The following is an 18,382-nucleotide window of genomic DNA, read 5'->3' as shown; positions in this document are numbered from 1 at the left end:
AGAAAGATCGCGGGAGGCGCACATTGGCACGGCACGTCACGGACGGTAGTTGCCGCCAGTAGAGTCCCGTCCACCAGAGGGCACGCGAGAATTCGGACGCGACCTCTGCCGGCGTAACAACAAGAACAACAACAACAACTCCGGCAGGACAGGCCGTGCGCAGTCAGTCAACATCGGGCATGCCTAGGACACAGTCCCGGTCTACGCTAAGTGAAGTGCAACGTAACGTGAACAGTGTTACTACACAATTGGCGACGAGTAGGGTCGTTCTTTCGCGTGTTGCGTCGTTGTTCCGGTTTCGCAGTTTCTCCACGGCATGGAGGATTTGGTGCGGGTTTTGGTTGCGCAGCAGACGGAGCTCATGGCCACCATGAAACAAGTGCTTTGGCGTTGCTCTCCACGCCGTCTGCTCCGGCGCAGTTCCCTCCTCCCTTTCCCCTGTATGACGAGACAGCGGAGGATTGGGACGCATATGAACATCGCCTTCAGCAACATTTCCAGGCGTTTCATGTTGCCGATGCGGAGGTATGTCGTGCTCTCTTCTTGTCTTGGATATCTCCCTCGCTGTATCAAGTTTTGCGGCAGCTAGCGCCGTTGCAGGAACCCTCGTCCTTGTCGTTTGACGCATTGTGTTCATTGCTGTCTTCATATTATCGCCGCCGCATGCATGTTGTGGCGGCTAGGGTCGAGTTCTATCAATGCAAGAAACAGCCCCATCAGTCTTACCGGGCGTGGGCCGCTACCCTGCACGGTCTTAGTCGCAAGTGTCATTTTGTCACGGAGCAGTCGCGGGAGTCGTATGCCCATGTTATGGTCCGCGACGTCATTGTTCGTTCGGCCCCTGATCGGGAGGTCCGGCAACGGGCCCTGCAGTTAGAAGACCCTTCCCTCGAGGAAGTCCTGTCCATTGCTCAATCGTATGAAGTCTCTCACGCTGCAGGTCAACAGCTGGAGGCGTGGTGTGACGTTGCGGAGATTCAGGGCGGCGCGGCCGCGTCCACTGTGTCCGGGGTGGACGACGTGCGAGCGGTACAATCCGGCCGTTACGGCTGCTCCCGCGCGGCGTGTAAACAGAATTCCGGCCGCCGGCCCCTGTTGCCGTCCTGTGCGTCGTGCTATCTACATCATGATCGGTCAAAGTGCCCCCAGCGTTGGGCCGTTTGTCGCAAATGTCATAAAAACGGTCACATTGCTAAAGTTTGCCGCTCAGCCTCAAAGGAATCGAAGGAAGCAAGTCCAGAGGACATGGACGTTGACATTCAGGAAGTTTCATCGGGTCAGGCTCCCGACGCATCGGCACGCAAACTCTTTATCGAGGTGTCGGTTCGGTCGCGCCGGTTACAACTGCAAGTAGATACGGGCGCGGCAGTTTCGTTGTTGAATGCACAAACGTATTCCGACCTTGGATCGCCCCCGTTGGCGCCAGTTTACCGGCGTCTACGCGGTTATGGTAAACAGTTCATTTCCCTACTGGGTCAATTCACTACCGACGTGACTTACAAATCAGTCACTCGGTCTATTACTTTTATTGTTGTCAGTGATGCGAGCTCCGCTAACCTTTTTGGCCTGGATGCCTTTCAAGCTTTCGGTTTTTCTATCGCTGACACCATACAGTTGGTCTCCGAAGACGTTCCCTATCACTCATTGGAATCTTTGATCTCAGACTTTCCAGATATTTTTGAGGAGGGCCTGGGGCGTGTTTCAGATTTTGAAGCTCACTTAACGTTGAAGGCGTCGGCTCGCCCGCGTTTTCTACGCGCGAGGCAGATCCCCTTGGCTCTCCGCCCTCAGGTAAAGGAAGAGCTAGACCGGCTGACAGCCCTAGGGGTCGTTCTTCCCATTTCTTCCAGTGAGTGGGCTTCGCCCCTCATTATTGTCAAGAAGCCCTCGGGAAAATTACGTCTTTGTGGCGATTTTAAGGCCACCATTAATTCCCAATTGGTGGTGGACACCTATCCTTTGCCTCGTGCTGATGAATTGTTCTCCGCCGTGGCGGGAGGCCACTATTTTTCGAAAATCGATCTGTCAGAGGCTTATCATCAGATACCACTTGATGAGGACTCCAAACGGCTGGCAGTCGTCAACACCCCGTTTGGCCTTTACCAATACCAGCGGTTGGCTTTTGGAATATCCAGTGCCCCGGCGATATTCCAGCGTTATCTTGAGCATGTCACGTCGACAATCCCTCATTGTATTAATTACCTGGATGACATAATTGTCACGGGCCGCAGCACGACAGACCACTTGCACAACCTTCGCACCCTCTTTCTCAAATTCAGGTCTGTGGGCTTGCGTTGCAACCTGCATAAGTCAACCTTCTTCCAACCGTCCATTGAGTATGTGGGCTACACCATATCTCGGCACGGCATCCAGCCACTAGGAAGTTTGGTCCAAGGTATCGTCAACCTTCCTCGGCCCACTTCGCTGTAGGAGTTACAAGCTTTTTTAGGCAAGATAGCCTATTACCACCGGTTCATTCCCAGGGCTTCCACTATAGCCCACCCCCTGTACTGCCTTCTGCACAAGGGTGTTCCTTTTGATTGGTCGCCTGCATGTGAGCGAGCGTTCACCTCGTTGAAGGGCCTCCTCATGTCAGCCCCTTGTTTGGCTACTTTTGATCCCCATAAGCCGTTGGTCCTGGCTACGGATGCTTCGCAGTATGGGGTGGGGGCGGTTCTGGCCTATCGCAATGCAGATGGTTCCGAGCAACCATGGCGTTTGCGTCGAAAACGCTTAGTCCCGCGCAGGCCCATTACTCCCAGGTGTAAAAAGAGGCTTTGGCCATTGTCTACGCTGTTACCAAGTTTCACCCTTTCTTGTATGGCACGAAGTTTCAGTTAATCACTGACCATAAGCCGCTAATATCGTTATTTGGCCCCGCCTCTCAGATTCCGGATAGGGCGGCCCACAGACTACAGCGCTGGGCCTTGTTCCTCTCTAAGTACCATTATGACATTCGTTTTCGCCCTACAGGCCAGCATGCCAACGCCGACGCTCTTTCCCGTCTTCCGGTGGGCCCGGACCCTACATTTGATCGAGAGGAGATTATGTGTTTTCATTTGGATGTAGCGTCCCGCCAAGCGGTTGATGGCTTCCCGATCACTGGTTCTCGAGTCGCCAGGGAAACGGCGGCTGACCCGGTTCTCCGGCAAGTAGTTCGCCTCATTCAGCAGGGGTGGTCGTCCTGCCCTCCGGGCCGGGCCTCGGACCCTCTTCGTAATTATTTTCTTCTACGAGACCGTCTCTCGGTCTTGGAAGGAGTTCTCCTTCTGGCTACCAATGATACAGCTCCTCGCGTGGTTGTTCCTGCGAGTTTACGAAGGGAGGTCCTCAAGTTATTACATGCGGGGCACTGGGGTGTTTCCCGTACTAAAACCTTGGCTCGCAGACATGTGTACTGCTCCTCAACCACTTCAGAAGTTGCAATCCAGGCACTCACAAAAATCTTTTCTGTGGAAGGTCTGCCAATCACCCTGGTCTCGGACAATGGACCGCAGTTTCTTTTGCAGGCCTTCCAGGATTTTTGTAGGCGCTTCGGTATTCGACACGTTTGCTCTCCCCCCTTCCATCCACAATCGAATGGGGAAGCTGAGCGCATGGCGCGCACCTTTAAGACGCAGATGAAAAAGTATGTGCACGAATTTCCGGGAGAGGAAGCATTGACGTTTTTCTTGACGGCATACCGGACCACACCAATGGGAGACCGCAGCCCCGCAGAGCTCCTCCATCGGCGTCAACCTAGGACTCTGCTGCACCTCCTCCAGCCTGGTCCTCGCCAGTCTTCACAAAACGGAGTACCTGGTTTTCCACTGGGTATGTCAGTCTGGGCCTGTGGGTTTGGTCGCAATCCACATTGGATACCGGCGGTGGTCCTGCACCGACATGGCCGCCGGCTCTATACCTTGCAGGCGGGGGACCGGGTGGTACGTCGTCACCAAAATCAGCTCCGTCCACGTTCGGACACCCACCCTCCGACCTCTCGGACACCGGCTTCCCCATTGCCGGCACCTGTATTGGTTTCACAGGGGACGTTACCTCCTCTCCCCGCTGTGACTCTGCCGCACTGCGATGGTTCTCAGCCTTGGCAGCCTCCAGTGGCTCCAGCACCGGCATCGCCGTCATTCGAGATGCCCCAGCGAGAGCCGGCCCCCCTAGCCGGCCCGGTTTCGCAGGGGGCTAGTTCCCCTGTGGTCGTCCCTTCCCCTTCGTCCCCGCCACTGGGTCTTGCCCCTCCTGAGGTGGAACAGGATCCAGAGTTCGACAGCTTGTCGCCCGTTCTGTCCCGGGCTCCGGTTGTGGGACGACGGGGGCCTCTTCGTGTGGGTCACTTCCAGCTGTATTCGAAGGTTCTGGCTCGAGGGTTGGCAGATTCCCTCGACTCCGGCCATCCCATGGATGTGGAGGTCATCGCTCCTGCCCGACGCTCCACCTTCCGACGCAGTGGATCACAGTGGCTTCACCCCCTGAAGGAGGAGGAGTGTAGTAGCCACCAGAAAGATCGCGGGAGGCGCACATTGGCACGGCACGTCACGGACGGTAGTTGCCGCCAGTAGAGTCCCGTCCACCAGAGGGCACGCGAGAATTCGGACGCGACCTCTGCCGGCGTAACAACAAGAACAACAACAACAACTCCGGCAGGACAGGTCGTGCGCAGTCAGTCAACATCGGGCATGCCTAGGACACAGTCCCGGTCTACGCTAAGTGAAGTGCGACGTAACGTGAACAGTGTTACTACACAATACCCACAGAGAGGAAATGGGAGTATTATCCCAAAGCATCCTTCACAGTCAAAACAGTATTTAAAAATCTTCTGGTCATCACTTCCTTGTCTTCTCCTAATATGTGCTTCAAAATGCAACATCATCTCTCTATGTCTTCATTTTCATGTGACAATGTAAGAGTTTTTAAACATTTGGGAACTCTGACTGTATGGATGATTAGTCTCTTTTTGAGATGTGCTGATGTCAGTAAATGCAAATACCTTTGTTATCTAAAGCTGAATAATCTTTTTCAATCTGTAGAACCTTCCACTCATCTAGTATGTGATTTTGCCAGACAATGAATGTCATCATTTCTGCAACCATTAACAAGTCACTGCAGCTTCTGCTTTTGACTCTTTTCTTTAAGGTCAACCTAAAACTTTTCAGTGGTACACTTAATAAGCACGTGTCTTCCATCATATGTTTGCAAGCTGGGATGTTTTTGAGCATTATTTAGGAACCACAGCACTTCGCTTTCTTTCAGTTTACTAAGCTCTTTGGTTATTTGCCAGCTAACACCTAGTTGTTCAAGAGGAAGCAGATTATCCAGTCTAAAGAGTTCATTATGAAGAACTTCAGAAATATTCTCAATTTTTCTCAAAAAAGAAACCTTCAAAACACATGCCAAAAAGGTTTTAAATATGTTTTTTTTTTTATTTCTGTATGCAACTTGTGAATCAAAAGTGTTCAGTCTGAAATCACTGTGTGAAGTTACTGAATAGTTCTACAGAAGAAAGTATGAAATGAAGTTCTGCTTTCAATGAAGGTTTTTTCAAGCATTAACAATTGCAGTGTAGGATCTGGACTGAACAGCAGCAGAATTATTTTTAAAGTTATATGCTTAAGAAAGTAATAATGCTGCTTCAAAATCTTGTTGGCTGAAGGTCATAAAGTAAGCCACCTCGTGGTAGTATTTCTCAAAATACTTAAATTGGAATGTTAAACTTAGACCGAATTCCTTCAAATCCTTGCCAGGGAACAGGCCAACTGTCAACATAAAAGTAAATATTGATCATGAATTCGGATGCTTCTCCACCTATGCACTCTAAAGCCTTCACACATACATTATGCATTGTATGAATGTTGCAAGTTCTGAAGTTTATAAATTGTCGGCCTCGAGTCTCCTGGACATCGCTATCTAAACACATAAAAACTTATTTATTGACATTAGGTGCATCTGATCCCTCCACAAGACATTTATTTCGAATAAGTTTTAGAAAGTGCCTCACATAATTTCTGAAGTACTGTTCCACCATCTGCTTTGCCAATAAATGAAGTTCTCAGGTGATACACTGTTATGTAACTCTTACTCTCTGACCAAAATGTGATGGTTGTGTATAATTCGTTTCTATATTTAAGACTGGCAGTTTCATCAAAACTCATTGTGTAATATAACTGATATGCTTCTTCTAACGTTATGTCACAGAAATAGAGTACCAGTCCATCAGTTACAGATATCTCGTTCTTAGACAGAAATGAGAAATGTTCAGGAACACTTTCAAGGATCATCATCTTAAAAACATTAGAAATTTTATTAGACAAATCCATAGAGTAATTGGAAACCAATGACTTCAAGGTCCAAATTAATTTAGCAGTGGTGGAACTATCCTTGATACATGGCCTCTGTATTGTTTTGTTTCATCTGAAAGTAATTGGTATTGTCCACATTTAATTTCATAGTCACACTTATGTTTTGTGGAAAGTGAATCACTAAAAATTACCTGAAAACATTTTGTGTCAAACTTAGTAGCACAAGGACACACATTGCAAAATAATTCACTTTCACTAACATTTTCCCCCATGCAGAGACTTTACTTTTCAAACTATCTATCTTTTCAAGCCAGTCACTATGGAATTTGTATTTTGCCATTTCAAAAAGATAGTTTTCAAAACTGAACAGCAGCAATTTTGTTACAACAGCAAAATTAGAATCTGCAGCAAAAAGAGAAGCAGTTGTAATAAAGGTATATTTGACACCAATAAGAGTTGCACAAAATATAAAAAATACTCAAAAAATAAAAAAGGAACAACCTATCTCAAATTTCATCACTGGAGCATTCCAAAAAGTTAAATGAACAAACATAAATACAGAAAGTTTGAAATAAAAGCAAATAACTTATTTTCTCCCTAAAAGGGCAAACAAGGTTGAAACAGGTGACAAATATTTAAAACGGTGACAACAATAAAAAAGGTGAGAAAGTGACTGACTCCTCACTCTGGAGTTAGTATAAGGTTTTAATATACTTCTGTATAATCAATTATCTTAATAAAATGCTGGTTTTGGATCACTCAGGTACTGCTGTAAAGAGCCACACCTGATTGTCAGCATTTTTAGTCATGTGTATTAATGTATGGGAATTATAAACTCTGATTTTCTCTATTATTCGTGCTCTCTAGATGCACTATTAATAAAACATACAACCACTGTAACCTGTGACTTAAATCCTTATCTTTCCTTGGATACCATTAGAACTATTGCTTCCATCCATGATGCCTGGTAAGATATAGTGTCAATAACGTATCTATGAAGGAAACTGTCATCAACTACATCACAGCAATCTTATATTTGTCTTATATTTCAATTAATATTCTAGTTGCTAAACCTATTGTTAGTGTTAAGGACTAGTAGAGACAATTATCACAATAAAATCTTCATTTTTGAGAAAATCACCACCAACTTGCCATGCAAAAAGTTGTTACGGTCCTATCATCTGATAGAGCTGCTGGACGAAATCTGTCACATGCTTGGTCCAGAAATGGTGTGACTCTGTGACATCTACAGATTCAAAACAAAAAGTGTAAAGCAGGATCCATCTGTCCTGCCAATGAACATGGGCTGTTTGTACTGGTACAGCTTTTTTTTTTTTTAGTTAAATCAAGAAAAATAGGAAAAATCTATCTAAAAATCTGTCTGGATCTTAGTACAGCTACAGCGACAATCTTTAGACACAACATGGTTTTCATATAGATGAAATATCTGGCTCCTTACTCTGGTGTGATCAAGATTACAGAAACTTAAAATATTAGCTATTGTCAATAGTTTGCTATTTGCCATTTAATTCACAGGATTCCATGTGATGTATGCACCATTTTATTCAAATGTATTAGAAATATCAAGTAATGTGTCAGAACTGCAGCATCACAAATCATATTGCTGTCTGCATTTACTGAAACAGTGATGACAGGTAAGAGAGAAAGCATTTGTCAGTGGGAATAATAAAATTATAAATCATTTAATATAACTGTTGACAAGCTCCACACCATGTCATACTGTGACAGGCTGTGATGCTAGTAGATAACTATTTTCCTTCCACATTTTATGGCTGAAGAAACTGGACATTTTTGATAAACTGTTTTCTGTTCAAAATCGAGTTTTTCTTAACTCCGAACTTTTTTCCAGCTGGCATCTTATTTTCTTTTCCTGTAAAATATGCTAAAGACACAGGTGAGTTGGCTGTTGGTGGCACTTTGTCTCCTTTCTTGTTATGCTGAGTAAAAGACAGTAAAGCCTTGCACTTCAGCATAATGAAAAGCAGAGGGGGGGGGGGGGGGGTCTTGTGAATTCTGTCACCAACTGCACACTGATGTAAATTCCCTTCTTAAATGGCTGTTCTATTAGTGTGTCAACAAACTTTACCATGGTCACTACTCAGTGGTATAGATTGAGTCATTTAATTACACTGTTGCACATAGTATGATGTCACATAGAACATATTCAGTCTTTGCATCTAGTGACACTGAGCGGTAAAACACAATGCAAGTATTAGAACTAATGAAAGATCATAATACCTTAAAAATGACCAACAACAATACAGAAATAAAGTACCAAACCTCAGACATTTGCCTGTCTAAAATGTTTTCTTTTCGTAAATATAATGCAACTTCAATTCTGACCAAGGATTTTTTTAAAATTACATATCAACTACAAATACCAAAATTAGTGTTGTATTTAAGTGAGAACAGCAGCAGTCAATGAAACAAACAATAAAGAAAATTAAAAAGAGCTCTCCAATTCTTCAACTTTTTCCTGCATAATTCAGGACGAAAAAGTTCACAGGAGAACAGTAGGCTGTTAGTGTCTGAACAGGCAGAATATTCTTGTTACCAACATCAGGTGCATTCATGAACTGACTACCTTGGGCCTGGTGTCAGGCTTTTCTCCCCTCTCTCTGATCTGCCACTCCATATACTGTCCACTCCCATGGTTGGCCGCACGTTTAGCATCTCCTCCTCCTCACTGCTCTGTCTGCAGTACGTGCAGAGGGACACTTGCTGTCAATGTCTCTGCTGTTGCTCGACCTGCCTCCGATGTTGGTTCATTGTGGGATACCATCTTCTCCTTCTTAATCAGACTAAGTGCAGGTTCCCAGGCCTTACTGACGACGTAGTCACTATCACAACTGATCAGCCATTTCCTTACTTGAATCTTGATAGATTGTTTAATGGCACAGTCCCAGAAAGTTAGACATTAGGCAGTTTTCTGCTACTGCAGATTTATTAGGCTGATGCAGTTCGGTGTGACACTGGACAGCACCAATCTTTGACAGTATGTACCATCTGACCGACATAATTATGTCATGCCACATTGGCAGGGACCTCGTGGACCCAGGACTTACATAATCTGAGGTTGTCCTCGACACTACCAAGCAGTGCCCATGTTTCAGATGATGGGTGGAAAACGGTCTTCACTTTGTTTTTCTGGAGAATTTATCCTATCTTTGTGGATAAATGGAATAAACACAGTGGGCTCACACCCTCAATGTTTCTCTTCTGTTTGCACCAGTTGTACACTCAGTGCATGACACAGGGCTCTGTAGATGTTTCGGCTGACACTCTCATTGTCAGAGAAGGTGTCAGCTCTATGTGCCAATCTTCTGAGAACCTTGCCCCTTTGCGCTGGGAGGTGGCAGCTGTCTGCATATAGCTATAGGTTAATGAGCATCTTCTTACAGTGGCCAAACATGCTGTCCACTGTGTTTTTTTTTTTTTTTTTAATTTTTTTAAGGGTAGCGCTCCAACCACTTGACTTTCATGGTAAAACTGGTGTTCTGATGTACAGAACTGAAATGTATGAGGCAATTATTCAGCTTGTCTCTTCCATGTGGCCATACGACGAAGGCCTCCTTCTGCCACTGTGTTATTAAAGAACCTACCAAGATTTGAGTAATAGAACAGCTAATCAGCCTTGATAGTGGCTAGATCTTTAGTAAGGGCTCGGAACCTGCACTCAGTCTGACTAAGAAGAGGAAGGAGATATTCCATAATGAACTGACTTCAGTGAAAGGCGGAGCAACAGTGGAGTTACCACCAGCATGTATATCTGGGTGTGAACTGTTGACAGAGCAATGAGTTGGCAGGACTGGGGGAGGGTGGTGGTGGTGCTAGATGTATGCCTTCTCCTGGGCACGGACTGCCGACAGTGCGGCAGGTTGGAAGGGATAGGGGATGGGGGGAGGGAGGGGGGGGGGAGATAAAAGCACTGCTGCAGCTCCTGGGAAGTCAGTCCATCAGTGCACTTGATGATGGTATTGTTATCATCTGCTCAAATTTTGTGCCCAATGGACACTGATATCCAGCTATTTGTCTGTGATCTATTTGTCCCTACCTTTCTGTATTTGTGTGCTTCAAATGGAGAAATATAGTAAACTGTCAAAGGAAATTACACTACACTACTCTGCTGAATAATCATTTTTCCTCCAACACTTTGTTGTGTCATTGGTAGGTTCATACTCTGTGGTTCTGTAAGCCATAGCGTTTGTAAAGTGTTATTTGTATAGTCTGTTGCTAGCCAAAGAGTGAAGTATTTTTACTTTTTTCCATTTGGACACCAGTTTCCTTTTGAAAATTCGTTTCCCTATGGTCCAGCAATAGAAAATAAAAGAATTTTTGCTTCTTTCCATATTGGACAACAGTTTCCTTTTAAAAATTCATTTCCCTATGGTCCTGCAATATTAAATAATGTAATGTAATATTCTGTGACTAACAGTTTTCCTCTTCTACTATATTGTTATGACCACTTAACCAGAAATTACATTATCAACTATGGAAGGTTTATGGCAAAAAATTCCTGTCCAGCAGATTCTTTTGTTTCTAGTCTATGTTGTTCTATTCTGTGACAGTATGTGTAAAGTGACGGAATGAAACTGCAACATTTCACACCTCATCACTTATTTCTAAAGATATAGCTTCGTAAGACTAAACTGCTTTTATGGCAAAATTAAGATGCAACAAATATGAACTACACTCGGAATGAATATATTTAGTACAGTTACTGGCTGGAGCATAAAATGCACTATGACTGTGTTGTCAAGTAGTCTTTTAGGAAAAATCAGGATATCTTTGTACAAATGACAAAAATTCTAAGATCATTGTAAAATGTTGAACAATATCCTTACCTTAAAGTTTTGTTCAAGAACCCACGCAATGCGCCGAACTTTCAGCAGAAATCCAAAAATGCTATTGTAGTTGGCCAGGGCACTCTCCGTAAGAATGAGGCACAATGGCCACTCCACTGAGTACCCCAGCACTAATGAAGCAAACATATTTGGAGAGGTATGGGACAAATGACCTGTTGCTGTACTTGACAATGAGAAGCAGAGACGTGACGAATTCACATCACGCTCTGCCTGTGGTGAACCACTCACAGCACGTGCCAGGACTCTGTTCAACGTTGATACATTTAGGAGTCGGGATGAATGAACTGATTCATGTGCTCCTGTGTTAAGAAAAACATTAACAAAATTAATGTAAATATTATATAAAAAGATAATGTTTTAAATTTCACAAAGCTGAGACGTGAAAGCAATAAATTATCAAACTCTTAACCCAAAATTTAAATTGCTAGCAGTTAATGAAACTGGGGCTCAAGAATGAAAACAAAACATGCTAGCCATATAATCAGAAAGGACAGGTGTGTGAGAGGAGACATGGGTAATAAAAAGTGACTTAGATTAAATGATATTAATGCAGCATCCATCAAATAAATGTATTATCAAACTAAAATTCTGAAGGACAAATGGAAAAAAAAAAACTGGGGCATATAAAGCCAGCCACTAATTCTTTTTTAGTTGGAGCAAAAAAGTGAAGAAAATGAAAGGCATAAAATTCCAAGTAAGTGCTACACATTCAGACTTCTAACCAGTCAACATATATTGCTACTGTAAAGAAAGCAACCAATAAATAATGATGAATGTTTCAGCTTAACAAACATCACACGCACAATAAATCTGAATTAAACTCATGGCCAGAAATAGCAGTCAGTGAAGAACAAATGTGACAAAATATGAAGCAAGACACAGGTACATAGGCTCCTGGTGCTACGGCTTCAGATGATGTTTTGCACCATAGTACTATATTCTGCTAGCAATAGAATTTCCCCTTATTTAAGAATCTCCAAGAAACCATCAATAGTGGTATTCTTTGAACACCAGTGTGAAGTGGCAAAACATTCTGCAGCAAAATGAATTGCACCTATGTAGTTTAAAGGAGCTGCTTCAATTGCAAAACATTTTCTAGGGACTTTAAGAGCCTATAGGTATACAATCCCACCAATATTAAACAACATTTTCCTAAGTTAATAGGTGATTTACATAAATGAGAAATGCACTGATGAGCCGAAACATTATGTCACATGCTTAATATTGTGTTGGTCACCCACTTTAGAAAGCAATACAGCAACGATTCTGCAACAAGACCTTGTTGGATATCTGCAGGTATGTTGCACCAGATGTCCATTTCCTGTATATTACAGACAGGTGGTGTGTGGGCACAGATAGTCTCTCAGATGTGTTCTTCAGGTTCAGATAGGTAAACCTGGTGCTCAAACAAAAAAAAAAAAAAAAAAATAATGCTCCACAACCCACTGTAGCACAATTCTGATATTTGGCATGGACAGCTATCCTGCTGGAAGATGTCATCGTCATCAGGGAAGATACCAAGGATGCAGGTCGTCTGCAGTAATGTTTATATTGTCCACAGCTGTCATGGTACTTCCAGTTACTACCACAGGTCTCATAGAAGCCCAGGCGAATGTCCCTCATAAGATAATATTACTCCCACCAGCCTGCATCTTAAGTGCAGATGAAAGCTTATCCAGATATGACCATTGACCTACTGTAAGAAGAAATGTGATTCATTCTACCAAGAGACATGTTTTTATTGACCCGTGGTTCAATCTTGGTGAACCTGTAGCCATTACAATTGTAACTGATGATGTCAGCGGGTCAACTCGGAAACAAGTAGGTGTCGTCTACTGTGGAATCCCACGTTCAACTATGTGTGCTGAATGATGTCCTCTGAAACACCTGCGCTTGCTATAGCATTGTACTCTGTCACCAGATCTGAAACAGATTGCCGCCTATCTTGCCTTACAGAGTGGGCATGCCTCTGACTTCCTCTACTGTGATGAGATATGGATGTTCAACTCGTTGTCACTTACTCATGGTTTTATTGTCCTTCAACCACTTCCCATAGAAGTCCATGACAGTAGCATGCAGCCAGCTGGCCAGCTTGGCCATTTTCAACATCCTCATTCCCAGGTGCCTTGCTATAACAATCTTCCTTTTTTCGCGAAGTTGCTGCATCACGTGCCCACAAAGTTACCAGGTGGCATTCAGTGGTGGTGGTGGTTGTTGGGATGTTTAAGGGGGACTAAACAGCGAAGGTCATCAGTCCCCCATTCCAAAAACAAGCGAGACAAAGTCGCAGAGCAGATAAAACCCCAAGGGGAAGGAGACTGCCCCCCCCCCCCCCCCCCCAGGTGCTAAAGAACACAAATTAGGCAACGAACACTACAGAAAAGAAGAGTACGGACGAATACCAGACAGAAAGAAATAGAAGAGAAGAAGATGGCCGGAGACTGGTTGACTGACCACGACAACAAAAAAGGGAAAGAGTCAACCATCTCACGGCACACCAGAACAGCGACAGACACAAGGACAAAAGACACAGAAAGGGAAAGGTGCAGGACCTCCCTAAATCGAACCATAAAACGGACTACCACGGATAAAATTTAAAACGTCATCAGCCATGGAGGCATCGTCAGATAAAACCAAAGCCAAAGTGCCCGGGAGATTAAAAGATTGCCGGAGTGTGCGCAGTCGAGGACACTCCAGCAAAATGTGGCCGACCGTCAGCCGGGACCCACACCGACACAAGGGGTGATCCTCCTGACGCAACAGATGGCCGTGCGTCAGGTATGTATGTCCGATGCGCAGCCGACACAGGACTACCGAGTCCCTGCGAGAAGCCCGCAGGGAGGAACGCCACACATCGGTCGTCCCCTTGACAGCCCGCAGTTTATTCGGGGCTGTCATGCCACGCCACTCAGCAGCCCACACCCCAATCAGCTTATGGCGCAACACCATCTGCTGGTCGCGAGCCGTAAGGCCGACCTCCAAAGCCGGGGCGTCGATCGCCCCTTTGGCCAGCCTGTCTACACGTTCGTTCCCTGGGATGCCAACATGACCGGGCGTCCAAACCAGGACCACCGAACGACCAGAACGGGCAATGGCGGAAACAGTCTCCTGAATGGAGGACACCAGAGGAGAGGAGGGATAGCAGCAGCGGTCGATGGCCTGAAGGCTGCTCAGGGAGTCACTGCAGATGACGACGGACCTACCTGAGCAGAAACGCATATGCTCAAGAGCGCGCAATATGGCCACCAGCTCTGCAGTAAAAACACTGCAGCCAGCCGGCAAGGAGCACTGCTCAACATGAGCAGCATGAGCAAAAGAGTAGGCAGTGCGACCATCAACCAGGGAACCATCAGTGTAGACAGTCTCACAGTCCGAAAATGAGGCGAGGAGAGCAAGAAAACGGCGACGGAGGGCCACAGGCGGAACCGAGTCCTTGGGTCCCTGTGCCAAGTCCAGACGGACGGACGGCCGGGACAAACACCAGGGAGGCGTAGGTGCACGGACCCGGAAGGGAGGCGGAAGAGGGAATGAACCCAATTCCGACAGCAGGGACTGAACGCGGACAGCGACGGAAAGCCCAGACCTAGGTCGCTGTTCGGGCAGATGGAGGACCATAGCAGGGAAAAGCAGGCGATGATTGGGATGATCTGGCGAGCAATGAACGTGGACAGCATAGTCGACGAGCAGACGATGGCGGCGAATCCGCAGCGGGGGAACCCCGGCCTCCACCGGTAGACTATCCACGGGGCTGGTGCGAAAAGCGCCAGTGGCAAGCCTAACCCCACAGTGGTGTATGGGGTCTAACAACTTCAACACTGAGGGGGACGCAGACCCATAGGCCAGGCTCCCATAATCAAGCCGGGACTGCACAAGGGCTCGGTACAATCGCAGCAGCGTGCAGCGATCTGCACCCCAAGACGTGTGGCTAAGGCAGCGGAGGGCGTTGAGGTGCCGCCAGCATTTTTGCTTCAGCTGAGTAACATGAGGAACCCATGTGAGCCGGGCATCAAACACGAGTCCCAAGAAGCGGCAAGTGTCCACCACTTCAAGCAGGTGGCCGTCGAGGTAAAGTGCAGGATGAGGGTGGACCGTCCGACGCCTGCAGAAGTGCATTACTCGAGTCTTGGCAGCAGAGAACTGAAAGCCGTGAGTCAGAGCCCATGATGCTGCCTTGCGAACGGCGACTTGCAGCCTGCGTTCGGCGACTCCCGTAGTCGTGGAGCTAAATGAGATGCAGAAGTCGTCGGCATACAAAGAAGGAGACACCGACGACCCCACTGCTGCTGCCAGACCATTAATGGCCACTAAAAATAAGGAGACGCTCAACACCGAGCCCTGCGGGACCCCATTTTCCTGTATATAAGAGGAACTAGAGGTGGCACCGACTTGCACCTGGAAAGAGCGGCGCAATAAAAAGTTTTGAAGAAAAGCCGGGAGCCGACCACGAAGACCCCACCCATGCAACGTGGCGAGGATGTGATGCCTCCATGTGGTGTCATACGCCTTCCGCAGATCGAAAAATACAGCAACGAGATGCTGACGTCGGGCAAAAGCCGTACGGACAGCAGATTCCAGCCGCACCAAATTGTCCACTGCAGACCGGCCCCGACGGAAGCCACCCTGGGATGGAGCGAGGAGACCGCGCGACTCAAGGACCCAACACAAACGCCGCCCCACCATACGTTCGAGCAATTTGCACAAAACGTTGGTGAGGGTAATGGGACGATAGCTGTCCACCGCCAGTGGGTCCGCACCGGGCTTCAAGATGGGGACAATAACACCCTCTCGCCATTGCGACGGGAACACGCCTTCGCTCCAAATGCGATTAAATATCGCGAGAATGTGTCTCTGGCAGTCCCTGGAGAGATGCTTCAGCATCTGTGCGTGGATGCAGTCCGGTCCTGGTGCTGTATCAGGGCAATCGGTGAGGGCAGCGAGGAATTCCCTCTCGCTGAAAGGAGCATTGTAAGTTTCAGAACGACGCGTGTGGAACGATAATGGCGTCTGCTCGGCCCGCTCCTTGAGAGAGCGAAAGGCGGGGGGATAAGTTGCAGTCGCAGAGCTCGTAGCGAAGTGCGCAGCAAGGTGTTCAGCAATGGCGGCAGCGTCCGTGCACACAGCGCCGTCCAAAGAGATCCCAGGGACACCCGTAGCGGTCTGGTGTCCATAAATCCGCCGTATCCGGGACCACACGAGCGAGGGGGAAACACGGGAGCCCAAGGAGGAAACATACCGCTCCCAGCACTCCTGCTTACGCCGTGCAATAAGACGGCGGGCGAAGGCACGGAGCCTCTTAAAGGCGATGAGGGTCTCCAGAGACGGGTGCCGCCTATGACGCTGGAGAGCCCACCTACGGTCGCGAATAGCCTCAGCAATCTCCGGCGACCACCAGGGGACAGCCTTCCGCCGAGGGAGGCCAGAAGAACGGGGGATGGAAGCCTCGGCCGCTGAAATGATGGACGTGGTTAAAACACGGACCACCTCGTCAATGTCACCCTGCGGGGGAGACTCAATGGTTGCAGCGGAAGTAAAAGCCGGCCAGTCAGCCCTGTGGAGAGCCCAGCGGGGCAGGCGCCCAGAAGAATGACACTGGGGCAGTGACAAATAGATGGGAAAATGGTCACTACCACACAGGTCAGGATGCACTCTCCAGTGGAGGGATGGGACAAGTCCAGGGCTGCAAATAGAGAGATCGATGGCCGAGAACGAGCCATGGGCCACACTGAAATGCGTGGGAGCACCGGTGTTCAAGAGGCTAAGGTCGAGCTGAGCCAACACATGCTCCACGGCCCAACCGCGGTCATCGGAAACAGTCCCACCCCATAGAGGGTTGTGGGCATTGAAATCGCCCAGCAGCAAAAAAGGTGGCGGCAGTTGGGCTATCAGAGCAGCCAAGACATGCTGCGCGACAGCACCATCAGGTGGAAGGTAAATACTGCAGACGGTAATAGCCTGTGGCGTCCACACCCGAACAGCGACAGCCTCTAAAGCTGTGTGTAGAGGTACAAACTCGCTGTGAAGAGAGTTAAGGACATATATGCAGACGCCACCAGACACCCGTGCATAAGCTGCCCGGTTCTTAAAATAACCCCGATAGCCACGGAGGGCGGGGGTTCGCATTGCTGGAAACCAAGTTTCCTGCAGAGCAATGCAAAGGAAAGGATGACGGCTGAGAAGTTGGCGGAGCTCAGCTAGATGGTGGAAGAAACCGCTGCAGTTCCACTGGAGGATGGTATTAGCCATGGATGGGAAAGGCGTGAAGGGACTGGGGAGGCAGATTACGCCTCCGGGGCCCCTGCTGCTACTGAGTCACCACCTGGACAACAGCTATCTATTGTATCCGAGGGACTGGCGAGATCCATGTCCTCAGCGGACGCCAGGATCTCCACCTCATCTTCGGACGCAGAGGGAGAAGGTTGCGGTGGGACAGGTGCCACCGCAAGTTCAGGATGCTTGGGAGCCTTTTTCTTCAACTGCTTTGCGCGCTGAGCCTTAGGTGGTTCTGGCTGGGAGGGCCTCACTGGGTCAGTCTCTGGGACTGAAGACGACCGTGACGCCCTACGACCAGCGACCGGTGGTTGTTTGACAAACTTGCGGGTGTCCGCTTTGGCACTGGGCAAAGCCTGGGATGGGAGGGCCCCAAGGGACCCCTTCTGGGCGAGAGGAGCCGAAGAAGGCTCACGCTTCTCCGGCTGTGAAGGGGGAACAGATGTCCCCGGTGGTTGGGGTGGTGTTGCTCCTGAAGTAGATGGAGCAGGAGCAACAGGGAGTGAAGTGCCCCCCACAACCAAGGGGGCCGGTGAATGCTGACCGAGCTGAGATCGAACTGGTGTTGCAGCAGCGGCATAACTAGTTGGCATTGGCACAGGATGTAGCCGCTCAAATTTCCGCCTTGCCTCGGTGTAGGACAGGCGGTCCAGGGTCTTATATTCCATTATCTTCCTTTCTTTCTGGAAGATCCTACAGTCCGGCGAGTAGGGGGAATGTTGTTCTCCGCAGTTAACACAGATAGGAGGCGGGGCACATGGAGTATCAGGATGCGAAGGACGTCCACAATCCCGACACGTGATGCTGGAAGTACAGCGAGATGACATGTGCCCGAACTTCCAGCATTTAAAACACCGCATCGGAGGAGGGACATATGGCTTCACATCACAACGGTAAACCATCACCTTAACCTTTTCGGGTAAGACATCACCCTCAAAG

The 18,382-nt window shown here is 47.7% G+C and overlaps 1 protein-coding gene across 1 annotated transcript in view; it reads right to left on the bottom strand.

Annotated features, from left to right (window-relative positions):
• The window catches only part of LOC126190679 (gamma-tubulin complex component 6), a 253,518-nt gene that overhangs the window by 28,769 nt on the left and 206,367 nt on the right, over positions 1-18,382 (bottom strand). Inside the window, exon 15 of the mRNA XM_049931129.1 lies at positions 11,156-11,475. Within this exon, the coding sequence (XP_049787086.1) occupies positions 11,156-11,475 (320 nt within the window). The remainder of the gene's footprint in view (positions 1-11,155; positions 11,476-18,382) is intronic.

Source organism: Schistocerca cancellata, chromosome 6 (genome assembly GCF_023864275.1).
Source record: "Schistocerca cancellata isolate TAMUIC-IGC-003103 chromosome 6, iqSchCanc2.1, whole genome shotgun sequence".
Classification (NCBI taxonomy): domain Eukaryota; kingdom Metazoa; phylum Arthropoda; class Insecta; order Orthoptera; family Acrididae; genus Schistocerca; species Schistocerca cancellata.
Note: the sequence above shows the minus strand (reverse complement) of the source record. Positions and strands in the feature narration are given on the sequence as shown.